Below are 21222 nucleotides of genomic sequence, written 5' to 3'. Positions count from 1 at the left end.
ACTGACAGTGAGACAACGACAGCATGACTTGTATTGGCTCATGTCTATTCGCTAGATCGTCCCAATGGGAGATCTGACAGTTTAGGGGTTGTTGGTTTGGTAACAATAAATAGAGATTTGTGGTTGCTGTCAATTCATTGGCCGGATATAGAATGCAGTGAGTGATACTTCCTTGGTGGTGGAAACCACATCTTGATGGGTGACTTCCCCCTTGATACATGGGAAAATGGGTAACATTCTCTAAAATATCCTAATTTTGAAGCATAAGAGCAGTATGGCTGCTAGCAATCAATGTTCTATGCAACTCTGCTACTCCATCCTACTTTATTGGTTAATTTAGATAAAATAAATGGAAGATAAAGCCCAATTAGCCACAAGACATATTTTATTTAAAGGGCTAGTACATTATTCAAAAGGAAATGGTTATTAATAGTTTTAGCGTTGAGATAAGCATTGGTATTGCTCGGGGTAGGAGCTAAATGACAGTTATCCCACCGGATGGCAGCATGCTTATCCCGTTTAACTCCTTTCCTCCCTTCACAGGGGGGTTTCACCCGAGGGAGAGGGAAGGAGTTAATAAGCGCTGGGGGCATGAGCTGTGTGTAAAGGCTCGGTGGTGTGTGTATGTGTGTGTATGTGTGTGTATATTTCCCGAGGCTGTATCTTTTTGCCTTTCTTGTCTCTCTCTCTCTCTCTGTCAGTACACCCAGTGGATTAGCAGACTATTGAGGATTCTCTTTTAAAAGAAGCTCTTTTAAAAAGGGTCAGATAAAGAGAGAGGGGAGCAAGAGGGAAAGTGAGAGAGACTGTCAAAATGAGCCTTAGACAAAGATTTATTATAAACGATTTAAAGGACTTAATGTATGTATCCCCAATGAGGCCTTAGAGCTATGAGAGGAGAGAGATGGATTGTGAAAGGCGGCACAGAGAGGAAAGGGAGGGGGGCTCAGTGTCCCCCCCATTCTCTATACACACAGCGTGAGCCTGGAAATGTGTTCAATATTTCAAAACATGAATTGTCCCTGTGTCACAGTGAGCGCTGCTAATAATGGATATAATAATGGATGAGGCATATATCTAATGAACAGGTTGGAGTGGCACAGAAAGCGGTGGGTGGGTGGGTGGCACGGAGGCCTTTGAAGTGGGAGACCCAGGCTGGAGATTGTGTACTAGATGCAACCGAGCACTTTCTCACACAACCCAAAGCTTTCTGATCCCACCGCCTGCTGTGAAATTACATGTACACTTCATTATCATCAGATTATGTGCATTGCCCAGCCTGTCCAGCCTGTCCAGCCTCTTAGCATTGCTCTTCCTTATATTATCCTCTAACTCTTCTCTTATATGCTCTGCTATAAAAGCTCTGTGTGTATTCTACATTACTCTGTGTCATACTGGCACAGTATCCCCTGTAACCCCAACATGTGATCTTTAGTACCCCCTACTGCTCAATAGAAAAGCCCTGAGTGTATCCTGCATGCTGTATTCTCTGTGTCCCACCAACCCAGGGATCCCTGTAATCTCCCTGGATGCTCTATAATGCCCCCTACTGTTCAGTATAAAAGCTCTTAGTGTATACTCTTTATCATACCTACACTGTATTTACCAGAATCCCATGTGATGCTCTTTAATGTCTCTTACTACTCAGTATTTTAAGCTGTTTCATGCCAGCACAGTGCTCCCTGTAATCTCTGGGTGCTCTATAATGCCTCGTGCCTTTCAGTATGAAAGCTTGGGTGTGTACCGTTATACGTTTTATCATACTAGCTCAATACTCACGCACAAAAAACCTCTGTGTGTATACACCATATCATACCAGCACAGTAGTGTTGTGACCCCAAACCTGTAGGCATCCAAAATATCTAGAGGTGGACCTGTATTTATCAATATGTATTGAAATTGTATATTAATTAGGGCATCATGGGGGCCCCTATACCTACTGGGCCCCCTGCAGACGCTGGGTCTGCTTCCTCCCCATGCCTTTTATTATATATGGGTTATAGCTTATAATGAATGCTTTGTATTGCCTCCTACTTCTTTTGTATATTATTTCTATATATCCTCCATGCAATAAGAGCACCATACTTCTGGAATCTACATATTGTTAGCCCTAGACACACAAGTGAGTCAGCACTTATTAGTGGTTATAGTATACTGCTCACTCGTTGATCAGTAAACCGATTCCTTTACTGTTGGGCCGCATTTATTTCATAGAATGCGCAGGTGGTGGTGCTTAGATTCCTAACTAAAGGGAGGTTATCCTTAACACCTACCTGGTGTTTCGCTAGATATTATTGAAACTGTATCCAGTGTCTGACTGGGACACCAGGGGCCCACCCAAAAACCCTTAGACCAGGGGCCCACTCTCAGTGCTATTATTCTTTCTCTCCTCACTCAACCTCTCCTAGTCTCTTTTCTTTAGACATTATAATCAATTATTCCATCTATTTAGCCTCTTTGTTCTCATACAAATAGGGAATGACCGTGAAATAGGCCAAATGTTTAGAGACAAGAGAGTCCACTGACACCTGGGCCCACCGGGAGTTTCCTGGTAGCCCAGTGGGCCAGTCCGATACTGACTGTATCTGAACTCTTGCTAAGAGCTAAGTGGGATTTCTCAAAAGGTTGGGAGAATCAGCTGAAAGCGCCAACAACCACTATATTGGAAATCATTTCAAGGAGTCTGTATGTTCTTCCAGTGCTTGTGTGCGGTTCATTCAGGTTCTTTGGTTCCCTTTCACACTGTAATAATGTACAGGCAGATTATTGTCTTTTCATAAAACAGACTGTAGTGTGAGGGAATGTGATAGAGACCTTAGACTGTAAGCTCTACTGGAGCAGGGGCTGATCTGAATGATGTTCTCTGTAATGCTCCACAGAATATGTCAACCCTATATAAATAGAATAATTATAAGAAAATGAAATGCATTTGATGATGGAAAGTGGTCCAGCAATAATTAGATGTGCATAATATAAAATATTTCAAGAAAACATTTGGTATCAACAATGGATTTAGCAAAAGGTTTAAACTGTAGTGCAGGAGACACTGGATTTGGTCTCCCCCCTCCTAGAAATTCCGGTGTGTCTCAGTATGTTTTATCCGCTCTGACTAACGAAGGCTCGGATACCAAACTGTCACGTCTGGTCTAATCTTAAAAAAAAAGAGAAATTGAAAGGAACAAATTAATATGCAAATTTAATCAGCTTTGTAATAAAAAATGTCCTTGGAAAAAAAAAGCTGAATAAAAAAAGCAAAAAAAAAAAAAAAAAAAAAGTGAAAAGGTACAGGACCCGTGAGGTTTGGGGTTTGAATTATCACGGCCTCTGGATCCGGGATGTTGTTAGACGAGAGAGAGGCCCGTTAGGAAATCAGGGAGGAGATCTGACTTGGAAATAATTATGATAAAGAAAAAAAAAAGAGCTTGAGCGGGTTGAATAAATGGTTCAATCTCTCGCAAGGTCTCAGCTACTTGCTATTCACTCACATTCATGGCTGGCGGTTAACGCCTGAACTGCTGCCAGAATTTTGCAGTTACAAAAAAAAAAGGGGCCATTTTCCCATGAAGACTCATGGCGGTTGCAGAATGTATTCTAGCCTGGTGGACCAATAATACATGAATCCTGAAAATTAGGATTTAACAGTGTTTGTACATTCAAGCACACAACTCCCACACACATTCCAGATACCAAAAAACCGAAAATTGTTTTTGGACTTGGCAGAACACTTAAATTTTCACCAAAGATTCATCTGAATGTCAGTCTGCGAACAAACATTTTTTGTCCACAGCTATTGAGTCACATGGAAAGCGACCAAAGCAGTTTATTGCCAATAGATTATCCACAATAGTGCAAGCTAGAACACTATTTATTCTGAAGAATGCTTCTATAGCTATAGAAACTCTCTCTGTTTGTTTAGGATAGCAGCTGCCATATTAGCTTGCTGTGACATCACTTCCTGCCTGGGTCTCTCCTTGCTCATTCATAGCTCTGGGCCCAGATTACAGCAGGGTGGGAGAGAGAGGAACAAACTGAGCATGCTCAAGCCCTAGCCCCCATATTCCAGTCTCGTATTCAAATCAAAACATCATAGTTGCTAGGGTCTAAACCAGACTGCTGAAGCTGCAAACTGGAGACCTGCTGAATAAAAAGTTAAATAACTCAAAAACCACAAATAATAAAACATGAAGATCAATTGCAAATCGTCTCAGAATATCACTTCCTAAGACATATCAAAAGTTAACCCAAAGGCAAACAAGCCCTAGATGTTACTCAGAATGATGGCCAACATTAGGATAATAAACAGTTCCAGAATCAAATTCTTGCTACTATACACCACACACACACACACACACACACACATATATATATATATTTTTTTTTTTTTAACCTCACACGTTGCTATACCCACAGACCCAAGCATTTATCATTCAGCAGGTGTGGTGAGGGTAAGTTTAATTGCATAAACACCCTGTAAGTAGGCTGTCATATTTCTTGTCAGCCGGGGCCCTCTCTCCGCCAGAGACTCGCTATCTCTCGCCTCTGTAATTGAATTGCTAGCGAGCCACGAGAGAACAGCCTGCAAGACTGAGAGAGGAGGAGAGAGCGAGAATGCTTATGAGGTACAGGACAGAATTGGGGAGAGGAGAGAAACAAGTTTCCACTAATTGGTTACAGGCAGTAACCAATCAATGACTTAAGGGGGGTCACATGGATCATAACTGTTGCTTTTAAATCTGAGCTGAATGCTGAGGATCAATTGCAAACTCACTGAACAGTTATGTGCCATGTGGCCCCCCTCCAAGTCTCTGACTAACTCAGAGTTAGAGAGCTGAAGTTGTGTTCTGTTAGACATCCAGTCACTCCAGTCTTTATAAATTACATTTTTGGCTAACTAACTATATTAGAAACATTTTTTATTTTGCACAGCCTATCTATTTACCCAGTTTTTATTTTTACACCGAACTGTTCCTTTAAAGGAGAAGGAAAGCTACGGAGGCATTTGATTGCCAATAGATTAGCTGCAATAGTGCAAGCTAGAATGCTATATTTATTCTATAGAATGCTTTACTATACCTGAGTAAAAAGCTCTAGAAGCTCTCTGTTTGTTTAGGATAGCAGATGCAGTATTAGCTTGGTGTGACATCACTTCCTGCCTGAGTCTCTCCCTGCTCGCTCTGGGCTCAGATTACAGCAGAGAAGGGAGAGAGGAGCAAACTGAGCATGCTCAAGCCCCAGCCCTGGAGGTTTATTCTGAAAACAGGATGTCTGATACAGAAGCCCATGTGTACACAATAGAAGGAAAGAAATGCTGTGTTTCTTTTGACAGAGGACTCAGAGCAACATTACTTTGCAGGTTTACAGGTATATTTAGGTGGACCTTTCTGATAAGTCTTACTTAGTTTTAACCTTTCCTTCTCCTTTAAGCAGATCTTTCATGCAGTGATGGGGACCTTCTTGTTCTGCTACATACAACCTGAAGCCATGTGATAATGGCCTGAACATGTCTCTCCAGCTGAAGGCCTCAACACTGGAACAACTTCTACAGACGGAGAAGTGGGAAATAAAAGGCTACAGGGCCCTGTGATCAAGCTATCTGGAAGAACTTTCAGATGAGCATTATGAGGACAACCCTGGCCCTTATCATTTGATTCTCTCTTATCTTCCAACAAGTCTCAGTGAAACCAGTTTATAATGCATAAAGCCAAATTAAGGGGAGATGCCCAGGGGCCAAAGTGAAGAAGTGAATTTCTTCCAACCTATTTGGTCTCAAGTTACTGGACAGACAGACTTGCATCAGGGAGTCCTCCCAGGTCTGCCCACTACACAGCCTTGGGAACATTTAGTTGCATATTCCCTGTTACTGAAAATTCCTAAGCATTTCCCCAGTAAGTAGCAAAGAGTATTGGGGCAAAGGGAGGTATAATCAGGACATGTCGACTGAGAATTATTTAACTTTTTTTTCAGGTTTGGTTCAGGTTTCACTGCTGAGGTCCAGCAGTATAGGGACATATTAAAACAAATACAACTGGAATAATTGTTAAAATGTGATTATAGTTGAAGTGGGGCTTCCAGGTGTAGGAGATCTAAAAAGGCACATTTATAGATGTTATTCTAATTAATCTTCAGGCTATGCCCTCCTCACAGTCATTTCATCAGGTTCCCCTAGGGACACAACCCTACTGGAAACAACTGCTATACAGTAACTTTCCTGATTAGGTATTACAACCTTTATTTATTGTATGACACCCAGATGATACTCTACTCTACTCTTTCCTTAACTTTTAACATTTCTATTCTCTATTCTTCTCCTATACTTCCTATTTTGTTTCCCCTTCTTTACCTTCTATCCCTCTTTCCTTCCGTTTGTCCTTTGTATCCCCTACCCGTTTCCCTATGCTTGCTTATAATGTTTTATGAAATTAAGTTTAAATTGAAATAAGGAAGTAGCTAGACAATTGAAACGTATCCTAATGTACAGGAACTTAAAATGCTTATGTTGTACTCAGACTACTATAATGATCATGGAACCATCAATGTTTTACTGTTTGTTTCGTTATAAAAATGCAAAATAAAAACCTTAAAAAAAAATTAAATAAATATGGGCAAAAGGTTGAAGCAGCGGAGTGCAGAACAGAATCTGTTACCTTGTGTTTTATCAAAAATATGGTTTTTCTGCTCCTACTGAAAACATTCTCCAAGTTTAACACTTCTCAGCTTATCTTCTTCTACTGTCTGTCATGGTGGGAGAATGGTGGACTGACGCAAGGGTATACGCCTGTTCTTTTACTGTTATTCTCCCATTTTCCTTTGCTTTTTTCACATACACCAGCATGAGCGTGACTGTATTTATCAACAGAAGAGGGATTTCATCTATTCCCAGCAGCTACTCGTGTTTATATAATTAGTAAATGGGTACAAAAAGAGCACCAGCTGGGCTAATATTGTTAGGGAAATTGTCCATTTTCTGAATGATTTGGATTCTGCTGAATCCCAAGTTTTCAACCAAACCAAATCCAATCATTTGACATTGACATTAAAGATCTGTACAATTGAATCAATACAATCAATACAATTTTGACGATGGGGGGATCCCTAGCTCCTACAAAAGCAAATCTACTGCAATGTTATAAATGAGCTCCGGAGTAGGTCTCCGAAGGCCAGTGGTAAATTGTGAGGAGCCGACATACAAGAGACGATATTACGGATGCTAATTATTTTCACAGGTCATGTTCTTCTAACAAAAAAAGGATGATAAAATCATCGATCCAAGAAAGAATGAAAAAGGAATGATGTGCTGAGTACTATGGGTTTGCAAGGGCTGTAAATAGCTAAATAAACAGACGCTCACAATACCCTCTTCGGTTCCAAAACCCTGTCTCTTTTGTGCTGAAATACATAGAGAACAAGAGGGAAAAAAAAATTCCGCATTACCCGGGAGACATTGCCGAAGAGAATGAGCAGAGGCTGAAAAACTCGCCATGTAAAAAAAAAAAAAAAAAAACACAAAATCACAAACGTGGAACTTCAATTAATTTAAAGCTTCAATCAGTAAAGGATAAATCCGTCACAGATCTAATTACTAAGGCTCTCGGAAGGCCGGGGACAAGACGCCAATCTCGTGGCTGTTTGAACAGCATGATGAACTGGGGAACGATGGATATCAAGTCATTTTGTTTAATTTATAAATGGATTTTCCCCTAATGCTTGAATTATCGTTGGAGTACAATGAAGAAGAGGGGGAGCACAGAGCTGCAGACGGACCCCCCTCTTCTTTCACCGCCTTCCGGGGGAATCACGAGTAGCTCGGTGTCTGCTTAGGGAATGCACATGGAAAGGGAAAGCATTTATTCAATACAACTGTTTCGGCCTCAAGGAGTAGATAAAAAACATTATTTCTATGTACTGTATAATGTGACTGAGGCTTACTCTTCCCCCTAATTCCCACTCTTGGCCCTAATTCTCAGTCCTGATACAGAAGTCTGCTATCTTGCTGTTCTGTTGGTGTTTGCCATTTGTTGGGTGGCTCTGTTAGACTCATGACACTTTTAGCTGGTCACTTAGGTTGACTACAAAAGAACCAAAATATTCAAAAAATCAGAGCGAGATTGGCTAAATTATGTAGATTAATAGAACAAACACTACTCATGCCATGGATAGCCAATGTTTTTAAAACTCTGTGTAGTTAGTCTGTGTGTATTAACTTTAGAGACCATAAAGCAGAGCTCCGTAGATCCTTTTGGTCATCTGTACAATCTGTTGCTTCTGCTCTACCCATATTTTCCATTGGGATGATCAGCAAACGTTGGACACCTTCATCACATGTAAAACCAACCTTTACAAACTACATATAAACATAAATCAAACATCAACAGAGCGGGAAAAGTTATTCACCATTTCAGCCTACCTAACTGTTAATGGGATCTAAGGTATTTGGCAGTATTTTCTGTAAATCTCACTGGGGTGGATCTCACTGGTAATACATTACTTATAAGTTCTATGCAACTTCAACTCACCCGGCTCAGGGGTCTCTGACTGCGAAGATGAGGATGCTGAACTGGCTCCGTCATCATTGGCACTCTGGGATAGAAGCCCTCGACCAGGGGGAAGTTTCATGCCAAGCTGCTCTGCCATCTCCACGTGGTCCCCTGGGTGCACATAGTCAAACACACTGCTTCCTGTTAGTTCCACCTAAAAAAGGTTAAAGGATAAGAATAGTGAGTCAGTTCTTTCTTCATTTTTACAACGGGTATACATAATTTATGTGAAAGTATGGAGGGGTGTGTGTATGGATGTTGGGTTTTCATTTCAAGGGGTTGAACTTGATGGACTTTGTCTTTATTCAACCCGATTTAACGATGTAAGTGTTTTTGAGTCCTACAGCGGGTCGGATACCTGTGGGTAACCCGCAAAAACCTGCGGTACCCTGCGGGTTGCGGGTAGAAGTACCAGGTGCGGGTATAAACCCAGGTCGCGGGTCCTCTCAATAGCGATTTTTACATTTTTTTTTTGATCACGACCACTTCCAATGATGTCACTTCCACTTTACAATGACAGCACTTCCTGTTTGTGAATAAGGTACTTGCGGGTCGGGTAACGGGTACAAGCAGGTAAGAATACGGGTTTGCGGGTCCAGGTTGTGGAATGCAGGTTGCGGGTACGGGTCGGGTACGGGTTCCAAAAAATGGTCCGCGCAGGACTGTTTATTATTTTTCATAAACAAGTCAATAAAGGAGGAGTACAAAATTCCAAAATATTAAATGTAGAAGTATACAAATATAATAGCAAATAACGATCTTCATGAACAAACTTAGATCACTAGAGATCCAACTTAAATCATAAAAATAAACAACATTGAAGCACTTAGAACATAAAATAGGAAATAATTAGGTAATTTCCATGAAATGTCTTGATTTTCAATCCTCTCGTTCAGATGACCTTACAAATCCCAATTTAGTCAATAATTCAATTCATCAATTATCAAAAATATCTAGATAACTGGACCATAGACAATAAAAAGAAACGGAGGACTTTTCTTTCTCAAAATTATATCTAAAAGCTTCTTGCAAGCATAACTGACTTAGAGAAACAAGAACTTCCTTTAAGGTAGGGACTTCCTTCTGTATCCAATAAAGAGATATAAGTTTCCTCGAAGCATTCATGAAAAGGTGTAATTAATTCAAAATCTCCTTCTCTCCTTAGAGAATGATGATGATAAAGAATGAAGGCTGTGGCAGGTTATTAGGTCTAATACAAAAAAAAAGATTTATTCTAATACACAGGACAGTAGTGCTCCACACATAAACACATATAAACAATATCTGGTACTGAAATGCTACAGAGAAAGTCTAGGGGCAAATTCACTAAGCTTCGAAGTTGCGCCAGCGTCCGCTTCGCCGCACTTCGCCAGGCGTATTTTCGCCTAGCGCTACGCAAATTCACTAAAATCCGAAGTTGTGCTCAGGGGAAGCGTAAGGTTGCGAAGTTACACTAGCGTTAATTCGCCAAGCAAAGCGAAGTTACGCTAGCGATGCTTAATTTGCATACGGCGCCAAATTGAAGTTACAATGGAGGTATATGTAGCATCACTACACAAGCCTGGGAAACCTTCAAAACAGCAAATAAAATGTTTATTTTGCCCTACACATGTGCCCACTGTATAGTTAAGGTGCCATGAGTTAGGAAATGTAGGGGGGAAGGAGGGGAGCCCCAAAAAATTTTTCGATCTTTTTCAGCCTATCACCCATAAAAAAAGAAAAAACGGCAGCGTTTTTTGGGACTTAGAAAATGTTTTAACTTTTTTTGAAGCAATCCCTATCTACTCTATTGCACTTCGCCTGGTCTGAGGTGGTGAAGGAAGTCTGGCGTAAAAGGTAGCGTTCAGAAAAATTTGCGCGTCAGTGAATTTGCGTAGTTACGTCCGTTGCGCAAATTTGCCAGGCGTAAGGGTGCGAAGTAACACTAGCGAATTTACTCCAGCGTCCGTGAATTGGCGAATTAACGAAAACGCTAGTGTTAGGCACTTCGTCCTTTAGTGAATTTGCCCCCTAGTGTGCAAGTAGGTCCAATAAAGTAAGGTTAGGGTGCAATGGAAAAGATGAGAGGTACAGCAATGCGGTAGAGAAGGCTTGTGGGCAGAAGGTTGCAAGGCAAGAGTGTAATACAGAAAGCTTAGGGTGCAGTGGCTTGTTACTGAGAAAGGCTGGGGTGCATTAGGGTGCAAAGGTGAAGATGTAATAAACTCTTTCTAATGTGTCACAATAAAGCAAGTTTAGGGTGCAGTGATTAAGCTGTTAGAGAGCGGTGCAGAAAGTTTATTCTTGGTGTAGAGTGACAGGCCTGCACAATGCCTTCTCTCCAGCTCCTGCTATTCCCTCTGCAACTTTCGCAACTCGGCTCTTAGTTATTAATTTACACAATCAACGCTGGGAACAGCTTTTGTGATTTCATATTAAATTTCCCCCCGAATCCACCCTGTGGCAAAAATTACTCACATCGTTAAAATATATTTAATTAGGCTGCAGTTTATAGCCTGGCTCACAGGGGGAGGAAAAAAATGGGCCCCCCAGAAATTAATGGTGATTCTGCATGAATTCCTGAGCCCTTTTTTTTTTGCTGCTGGAAGGAGTTGGGAATTGAGTTTCCATGGAGGTCACTGACACTGGCGGGGATTTAGATGTGCGGAGAGTACAGTGAGCTGGCAATCAGTAGCATGACAACTACCTTTCTATTCTGTTTATACCTTCAAATAGCTTGGTACCCCCAAAGTAGTCTTTATAGTCCCACCATTACCAGTGCTATTTTATGAGTGCAATGCAAGGGCGAATCTGCATTTCAGCTGGTCCTGACATATTATTATGCTCTACCAGAACAGCTGACCAAGTAGGATTCGGTGGGCCAGATGCAGCCGTCCAAGGCATGTATAGCCCATAGCCTGACAGAGATGCTTTCTGCTGGCTGTAATGCCGTTTGAATCACAGGTACCTACACAGCTAAGATATAGAGACACCGTTATTAGAGTTTTTTAATTTTAATTTCATTTAACACCTTCAGGGAAGAAGATGAGTCACGTTTGACATCCTCCGCAGAGTGGTGGGTTAGTGAATCCCGAGGCACTAAATGATGAGTAGGACTCGTCATTATCACTGGAGCGAGAAAATCCTCTGCAGTGAAGGGAACTCTATTTATAGAAAAGTCGGTTCCACATTTGCTTTATTTCCCAACAAATATTCACTAGAAAACACTATTACACTTTGTGTATATAATATTTGTGATTTTAAGCATATCACGGGCGTATTAATGATGATTAAACTAATGAATAGAGGGAATCTTATCCATGGGCTGTGATGTACCAGCTCCCTCAAGTGGTAAAACCATCATAAAAATGGCAGACCGCTTTCTTGCCCTTATTAAGCAATAACCTTTGAATAAAAGACCTCTAAGATATTGTTCTAGACACCCAAAAAAAAAAAAAAAGAAATATTGTTTTCTATAGCCAAACCTGGTCTTTTGTATATAATTGAATGTACTATTGTCCTTTAAGGACTCTTTATTTGATTGCAATCCCCTTTTTCTCTCTCTTAGCCCGTTTGCTCCAGCGGGGAGCATAGGGCCTCAACAACACTCCTCCAACGAACTCGGTTCGCAGCGGTCTTCTTTAGCTGAGCCCATGTCCATCCGGCTGCCTTCATTTCAGCCTCCATGCACCTCCTCCATGTCTGTCTTGGCCGGCCAACTTTTCTTTTCCCTTGTGGGTTCCACTCAAGGCTTGCCTTGTGATGTTGTCAGAACTCTTTCTGAGGGTGTGGCCTATCCAGCCCCACTTTCTTCTTCTGATTTCTCGGTCGATGGGGATCTGTTTTGATCTTTTCCATAGGCTGATGTTAGAAGTTTTCTCTTGCCATCTGATGTGCAGGATGTGTCGTAGGCAGCGGTTGATGAAGGTTTGGAGCTTACTTGTGGTACTTACTTTAGTTAGTTAGTTACTTCTGGAAAGCCATGCAGAAAACAGCTGAACTATAGAGATAACTTTGAACCACCCTCAATACATTGTGGGATCCTACAGAGCAGCAGTTTATTTGTTGTGGGACTACCAAACCTCCTGTAACATAAACATAAACAACAGCCCCTTAAAGTCTGCTTTGCCTTGGGCTAAAGGCAGCCCTGCTGGGAGATTTCAGACAGAGCAATATGGAGTGCACTCCTGCTACCCAAAGGGTTTCCAGAACATGAGACATGTTCATTACTGCAGGTAATTCAGCTTCACGACTGCTGTAAGGCCCACTGTATATACAGGTAATGTATGTACAGAACAACAGTGCAGGCAAATTTATGTTTGCATATAAGGTAGAGTGATTCATATATACAGCTTCTGTGCGTGCTACACTGGATGATATATGTGTGTATAGAGCCGGCTCTGGCTGGCAGTCTAACTGTTTGTTTTCACATGCTGAGCTGGGTATAATATTCTCGGCTTGAATCTTTATTACCCATCTGGCACAGCCTGCGCCTGGTATCATTCATTCCATTTACTGAAACAAATATCAGGGCAGAACATTCACTGCACAGGGGCTAAGGGCATCCTCAGCTGCCAGGCTTTATAAACAGGGGGTTCAGGTGTGGGAGAGGGGAAAGAAGGGCACAACGTGATGACTGGTGGGGTGAGACATAGGGAGAGATGGAAAAAAGAAGGGAAATATATGCACCAGGAAAGGAAGTAATCAGGAAATTGTATGGGGCAGCAGCATAATGGTGGACACGAAGCAGGACACACAGGGCAAATGATTAGTAAGGCAAGAGGATACGTCTGCCAGGGAACAAGGAAAAGTAAAAGCAAAAAGAAAAAGAAAAGTTATGTGCATAAGGATGAGGAAGACAGGCAGTTAGAAGGTCACAGAGTCATACTTGCAAAAATGAAGTTTTGTCCAAACGATCTCCACCTGTGTAGCTCACTTTCCTTTCGTGACAATAAAGGTATTTTGCAGCCAAGTCTGCGGATTGTAATGCTCCTTCCTACCCTACATTTTTTTACAGAGTCATACTTACCTTCTGAGCCTTAAGCCGAATAACTTTTTGAATTAGAATGAACAATTGGCATGTTTACAATTTATTGGAACTTGACAGTTGGTTCGTGTCATTTGATTGCTTGTCTGCTTTCTCTGCTTTCTCTGGCTAAGCTACAAAACTCCCCCTACCCAATTAATGACCAAAAGAAAAACAATTATACGGTTGTATTTATTAAAGTTTAAGAAACTAAAAATTCTCTTTAGGGGATGATGGGAGGTCCGCAATCACCTGGAGAGATACAGGTTGAAAAAAGCTGATTTATGTTGTTTTTAATTTCCTCAAATGGGTGCGCAAGCTTTCCACATTGTTATAGGTCCCCTGATTTCTACCTGTGGACATGGTAGGTGTTTGGGGAATATAAGTTAGGTTCCATCACTAAGTTTGGCCTGTCGGTTGGGGACCCCTGCTCTAGTGGGCCATAGGAGACGGAGTCTGAACCTGGGCCAATGAACATTTAGCTATCCCCCCTGCTAGCAGCCAAGCAAGTACTAGAGGCTGAGACATGATGCAAGCAGGGGCAATATAGTCAAGGCATAAGAATATGAATGGGGTAGTCCTTCTCTTACTTGCAGCTATCTCTGGCTAAAGAATAGTAAACCCATTCTCCATTGCTTCCAGTATTTTTGCCTGTGCAGTCTGTGGTATTGACTCTGCTCTCACAGAAGTTTAGTAATCCACGCTGACTGTTTGTCTTAATATTACTCTCCGTTTTGCAGTACAGGGGAATTATGCAGTTTAGATGTCTGAATATTAAAAAAGGATTTAATTAAATCTGGAGCCTAGATCACCCCCCCACGCACAATATATTACCATACACAAGGGACCTGCTTGCTGCCTTCTTCCCACCTCCCCCCTCAACTTCCCAAAATTCACATTCTCTGCATATTACCATAATATTCATTATCCCAACAAGGCATAAAATGCGACTTCCCACGAGTGCAATATCGAATTCCTCAAAAAGAGACAAAGATAGCAACATAATCATTGAATTACAACTTTTTACATCTGTTCATCTTGTTGGATTATAAATGCAGATGTTTCGAGGAAAGACCCAGGGTTGTTAGCAGTACATATCTGAGCAAATGTGCCGTCCTTTATTTGCCAACCTTTAAACAAATGGGGAGTTGGGGCACTTGCAATGCTATTTTATGAGTGCAATGCAAGGGCGAATCTGCATTTCAGCTGGTCCTGACATATTATTATGCTCTACCAGAACAGCTGACCAAGTAGGATTCGGTGGGCCAGATGCAGCCGTCCAAGGCATGTATAGCCCATAGCCTGACAGAGATGCTTTCTGCTGGCTGTAATGCCGTTTGAATCACAGGTACCTACACAGCTAAGATATAGAGACACCGTTATTAGAGTTTTTTTAATTTTAATTTCATTTAACACCTTCAGGGAAGAAGATGAGTCACGTTTGACATCCTCCGCAGAGTGGTGGGTTAGTGAATCCCGAGGCACTAAATGATGAGTAGGACTCGTCATTATCACTGGAGCGAGAAAATCCTCTGCAGTGAAGGGAACTCTATTTATAGAAAAGTCGGTTCCACATTTGCTTTATTTCCCAACAAATATTCACTAGAAAACACTATTACACTTTGTGTATATAATATTTGTGATTTTAAGCATATCACGGGCGTATTAATGATGATTAAACTAATGAATAGAGGGAATCTTATCCATGGGCTGTGATGTACCAGCTCCCTCAAGTGGTAAAACCATCATAAAAATGGCAGACCGCTTTCTTGCCCTTATTAAGCAATAACCTTTGAATAAAAGACCTCTAAGATATTGTTCTAGACACCCAAAAAAAAAAAAAAAGAAATATTGTTTTCTATAGCCAAACCTGGTCTTTTGTATATAATTGAATGTACTATTGTCCTTTAAGGACTCTTTATTTGATTGCAATCCCCTTTTTCTCTCTCTTAGCCCGTTTGCTCCAGTGGGGAGCATAGGGCCTCAACAACACTCCTCCAACGAACTCGGTTCGCAGCGGTCTTCTTTAGCTGAGCCCATGTCCATCCGGCTGCCTTCATTTCAGCCTCCATGCACCTCCTCCATGTCTGTCTTGGCCGGCCAACTTTTCTTTTCCCTTGTGGGTTCCACTCAAGGGCTTGCCTTGTGATGTTGTCAGAACTCTTTCTGAGGGTGTGGCCTATCCAGCCCCACTTTCTTCTTCTGATTTCTCGGTCGATGGGGATCTGTTTTGATCTTTTCCATAGGCTGATGTTAGAAGTTTTCTCTTGCCATCTGATGTGCAGGATGTGTCGTAGGCAGCGGTTGATGAAGGTTTGGAGCTTACTTGTGGTACTTACTTTAGTTAGTTAGTTACTTCTGGAAAGCCATGCAGAAAACAGCTGAACTATAGAGATAACTTTGAACCACCCTCAATACATTGTGGGATCCTACAGAGCAGCAGTTTATTTGTTGTGGGACTACCAAACCTCCTGTAACATAAACATAAACAACAGCCCCTTAAAGTCTGCTTTGCCTTGGGCTAAAGGCAGCCCTGCTGGGAGATTTCAGACAGAGCAATATGGAGTGCACTCCTGCTACCCAAAGGGTTTCCAGAACATGAGACATGTTCATTACTGCAGGTAATTCAGCTTCACGACTGCTGTAAGGCCCACTGTATATACAGGTAATGTATGTACAGAACAACAGTGCAGGCAAATTTATGTTTGCATATAAGGTAGAGTGATTCATATATACAGCTTCTGTGCGTGCTACACTGGATGATATATGTGTGTATAGAGCCGGCTCTGGCTGGCAGTCTAACTGTTTGTTTTCACATGCTGAGCTGGGTATAATATTCTCGGCTTGAATCTTTATTACCCATCTGGCACAGCCTGCGCCTGGTATCATTCATTCCATTTACTGAAACAAATATCAGGGCAGAACATTCACTGCACAGGGGCTAAGGGCATCCTCAGCTGCCAGGCTTTATAAACAGGGGGTTCAGGTGTGGGAGAGGGGAAAGAAGGGCACAACGTGATGACTGGTGGGGTGAGACATAGGGAGAGATGGAAAAAAAGAAGGGAAATATATGCACCAGGAAAGGAAGTAATCAGGAAATTGTATGGGGCAGCAGCATAATGGTGGACACGAAGCAGGACACACAGGGCAAATGATTAGTAAGGCAAGAGGATACGTCTGCCAGGGAACAAGGAAAAGTAAAAGCAAAAAGAAAAAGAAAAGTTATGTGCATAAGGATGAGGAAGACAGGCAGTTAGAAGGTCACAGAGTCATACTTGCAAAAATGAAGTTTTGTCCAAACGATCTCCACCTGTGTAGCTCACTTTCCTTTCGTGACAATAAAGGTATTTTGCAGCCAAGTCTGCGGATTGTAATGCTCCTTCCTACCCTACATTTTTTTACAGAGTCATACTTACCTTCTGAGCCTTAAGCCGAATAACTTTTTGAATTAGAATGAACAATTGGCATGTTTACAATTTATTGGAACTTGACAGTTGGTTCGTGTCATTTGATTGCTTGTCTGCTTTCTCTGGCTAAGCTACAAAACTCAAAAAGGTATGCCAGATATTAGGGCTCACTTACTAAGTCAAGCACAACAACAGATGTAAATCACCTATGAGACCTTTTACAGGGAATGGCCCCTAGGGATGCATGTTAACTAAATGTCTTCCCTCAAACCTGCAAGCATCCCACTCCATATATACCGTATATACTCGAGTATAAGCCACCCCGAGTATAAGCCGAGGTTTCTAATTTTACCTCCAAAAACTGGGAAAACTTATTGACTCGAGTATAAGCCTAGGGTGAGAAATGCAGCAGCTTCTGGTAAGTTGCAATCAAAAAATTGAGGGTTTCTCGTTTTTGGATGCCGGCGACTATTCATGGAGACTATTCTTGGATGCCGGCGACTATTCTTGGACGCCGGCGACTATTCTTAGGCACCGGCAACTATTCTTAGACGCCGGTGACAGTTTTTGCGCTTGACCCGAGTATAAGCCGAGGTTTTTCAGCATATTTTGGGGGCTGAAAAACTTGGCTTATACTCGAGTATATACGGTAGGCTCTGAGAATGAGCATGAGAAGGATACAGTGAAGTACCAACAAGGGAAGAGGAAGTGATACACAAAGTACAATGCAGAGTGATAGAAGGATGTGACAAAGGAAATAAAAGGGTGACAAATATATTGATAGCAGGACCTGGACAAAGGGCTAACCAGGGAAGGGCTTTGTTTGATCAGATGAGAAAGGGTTTAATGGCAACAAAGGGGCAGTTGATGAAGAGAGAAAGCCAAGGAGAACAGCAATCACTGAATCAGTGCATCTGAGCTTTTATATTTCAGAGTGAACCCTGCGGTCTGTTTAGAGCAGGTCGATACACTTGTCTGAGGCACAGAATGGATTAGCACATCATTCGTGCAGCAGGCGGGAGGCATCACTCAGGGCGCCAAGAACCGAAAAAAGAAATAAAAAAACATATTGTGGAGTAATGAAGGGCACAGAGGCTTAGCCCACGGGTAAAACAGGGGACCAAAGTTCTTGGCAGCCTTCTGTATAAGCCACACTTACTGTCAACCTGCATTGGAGTGTTAGAGCTAGGGGCTGTACCTTGGCACAAGCCCAAATGTCATCAGGTGTGTGCAGCTTCATACCTGTGTCTGTTTACTTGCAATTATGCTAAAGGTTAACATCCATCTGGAAATATGTGTTCAGTTAAAGTGCAAATACACACACTATGACTTATAAAAGTCCTATCTTCTATTTATCAGAGGTACCTGTGATATTACAACATGCTTTCACTGAATCATTGAAATGTTTAAACATGTCCAGAGAGATGATTTCATGGATTGCTCTAGTTTTGCCCTGCAGGTAGGACTCAATACAGTGATCTGTCTAGTTCTTCTCCTTGCGGGTCTCTATACTGTGCTCCTCCCAACAGATTTTTGTGATAACTGTGTGTATCTTGTAGTCATTGATAAGATCTCGGAATCTACAAGTGTCAAGTCCTAATTTATAAGGCAACCAAAAGAATAATACGTGTATAGTAGTGCTGTTTTTTATACTGCAGTCAGCAAGCTAACGTGTTAGTGTAGTGATCATACTAGAAGGAAGAATGCAGCACCTGCGAGTAGAGTCCTGCGCGGGTCCATTTTTTGGAACCCATACCCGACCCGTTCACGCAACCTGCAATCCGCAACGCGCATTCTTACCCGATTGGACCAGCTACCTGACCTGACCTGCAAGTACCTTATCCGCAACCTGGACCCACGACCCGCTGACCATCAAGAATCAGGAAGTGCTGTCATTGTAAACCGGAAGTGACATCCTCTGAACTAGGCGTGATCAGAAAAAAGGAGCAAAAATCGCTATTGAGAAGACACACGGCCCGACCAGCGACCCGCAAACCCGCAGAGCCACCGACCCGTATCTATATCCGCACCCAGAACTTCTACTCGCAACCCGCAGGGTACCGCATGTTTCTGCAAGTAACCCGTGGGTCCCCGACCCGCTGCAGGACTCTACCTGAGAGCTCCCTGTTGACATCGCTTTATCTCCCTCCTAAACTTACAACCTACTGATCAATGACTGTCATGGAATGAAATATAAATTACAACAGCCGACATTTCATCTATCAACAGGAGACAGGGAAGATAGGATGATGGGGTAGGTCAGTGCTCCAGGAAACATTTAAAGGCAAAATTAACAACCAAAGAGGGAAACTCACTAGAAATCTCTATAGCAAAGGTAAGGACCAAGCAAACAACCTTCTACTATGGGTCTTGGATTGTAGGTCTATATTTTCAGAAGATAATCACTTACGAGGAATGTAATTAAACGCTGCAAACTTTATATAAATGGTGTGTATTTGAATGTTTAGCACTGCTCGCTAATTGCCGGCAAATATTACATTGCACATTTTCACTAAGCAAAGGTTTAACACCTGCTCTATATTGTCGCAAAAAGACTTTTGTGATTGCAAAATTTTATTACATCCACTGCGAATGGACCAACAAAACTATTGGTTCTCAAATTTTACAATGAAGTTGTTGAGGCCTTTAATCAGTCAAAAAGGAGGCAAACATGGTCGCTAACATTTGCAAGCCTCTTTGAACAGGTTTTTTTGCACTAGCGAAACATATTACATTCCCCCCATAGACTTTTATTAGTATTTTTACCAAATGTGCCATAAACTATATAGCCCCATATATTCCTCCTAATATATTCCCATGTGCAAAATCCAGTCCATATATTCAAGCCTCTGCTAATCTGAGACACGGTATGAATATCTCGGCTCAGAAGGATTGGTTATTTACAGTTTCTCTGATCAGGAAGGCACTGGAAACTCCTCAGCACTGAAGCAGTTAAAACGTCACCCTCAATGCCAGCAATTACACCCTATAGACGGGTGTACACCACCTGTCTCTTCCCCAAAGCAAGGGAAGCTCTGGAACCTTGACTCTGAAAGTCAGGCCCTGTGCGCACAGATAAGATTCCCCCGGGAACACTAGCATTATCTCTCTTCAGCACTTGGACAGCTCCCAGTCATTGGCGGCCATGTGCTGGCTGCTTGTTGTGGGGAGGGGGGACACGCAGCCCCTGAGAAATCAATTTCCTCGCCTGGACCCCTATTTGCTTTTCAGGATGCCCTTGTTGGACGCACAGTGAGACATATGAACGTGGCTCGCTGATAATACAGCCAGTGAACTGCGTCCTGGGAATTCGACTCCCCTCCTCTTGGATCTCACAATTTCCTCTCTCCTGCCTCAAATCTCTGCTCATCTGCTCCATTGTATTAGTATTTCTAGGGGATTTTCATTTCATGAAAAGGAGCAGGATGAATTGCTGTTCCGCTGCCAATGTCAGCAAGTTATTGCCGGAGATATAGATACAGAGGGAGAGTTTAAGCACATGCCTGGGATTGGGGCTTTATAGCAGCAATGTTTAGAGAGACAATGTGCCCCAGAATATATATTGTAAATATCTCACCGAGTAGTAGATGTGGTCCGGGTGCATCAGCATCAGACCCCCAGCTTTAGGGAGCGGCACGCTAGAGAAATCGAAGAAAGAACAGGACTGTCTGGCACTCAAACGGATCCACAGGACCAGAAAATTTTTAAGTTAAAAAATATATCTTTATTTTACAAAGTTAAAAATGTATACTTGCATCTCCATCCGCCCTATGTGTTTCGTACCCACCAGGGCACTTTTCTGGTCCTGTGGATCTGTGGATCTGAGTGCCGGACAGTCCTGTGCTTTCTAGCTGCCGCAGGCAGGCATGTGCATGTTCCCAGCATTATTCTTATGCCACTCAAGTGATTGGATATTTTCAGTGTCGGACTGGGCCGGCGGGACACCGGGAAAAACCCCGGTGGGCCACGGGCTCTTGTGGGCCCCGCCGGCCCAGATCCGCTACTTAGTGGGGCGGTGCGACCCCACTTTGTTCGGGGTCGCGGTAGAGTAGAATATCTGCGCATGCGCAAAAAGGTAGCTCCGCGCGCGTGCGCACAAACGCGGCACCGCGCGCATGCGCACTCGTCCCCTGAAGCACTCCGGAGCGGCAGCGGCGGCCGATGGGGGGCCCTGGGGCAGTAGCCCCGGTGGGCCCCACGCCTCCCAGTCCGACCCTGGATATTTTTCACAAAATCAATGAAAGAAGTTCAGCTTTACTATACAGTAACTGCTGTG

At 42.5% G+C, this 21222-nt stretch overlaps 2 protein-coding genes across 6 annotated transcripts in view; one reads left to right on the top strand and one right to left on the bottom strand.

Moving 5' to 3' along the window:
* LOC108700312 overlaps positions 1-21222 on the top strand; it is a 782191-nt gene that overhangs the window by 275122 nt on the left and 485847 nt on the right. The window lies entirely within an intron of this gene.
* The window catches only part of npas3.S (neuronal PAS domain protein 3 S homeolog), a 334397-nt gene that overhangs the window by 30388 nt on the left and 282787 nt on the right, over positions 1-21222 (bottom strand). For all 5 annotated transcript variants that reach the window (XM_018233393.2, XM_041575379.1, XM_041575378.1 and 2 more), the window contains one exon: positions 8514-8688. In XM_018233393.2, the coding sequence (XP_018088882.2) occupies positions 8514-8688 (175 nt within the window). The remainder of the gene's footprint in view (positions 1-8513; positions 8689-21222) is intronic.

Source organism: Xenopus laevis, chromosome 8S, assembly GCF_017654675.1.
Source record: "Xenopus laevis strain J_2021 chromosome 8S, Xenopus_laevis_v10.1, whole genome shotgun sequence".
NCBI lineage: Eukaryota > Metazoa > Chordata > Amphibia > Anura > Pipidae > Xenopus > Xenopus laevis.
The sequence above is the reverse complement of the archived record's forward strand: the minus strand, read 5'-3'. Positions and strand labels throughout refer to the sequence as shown.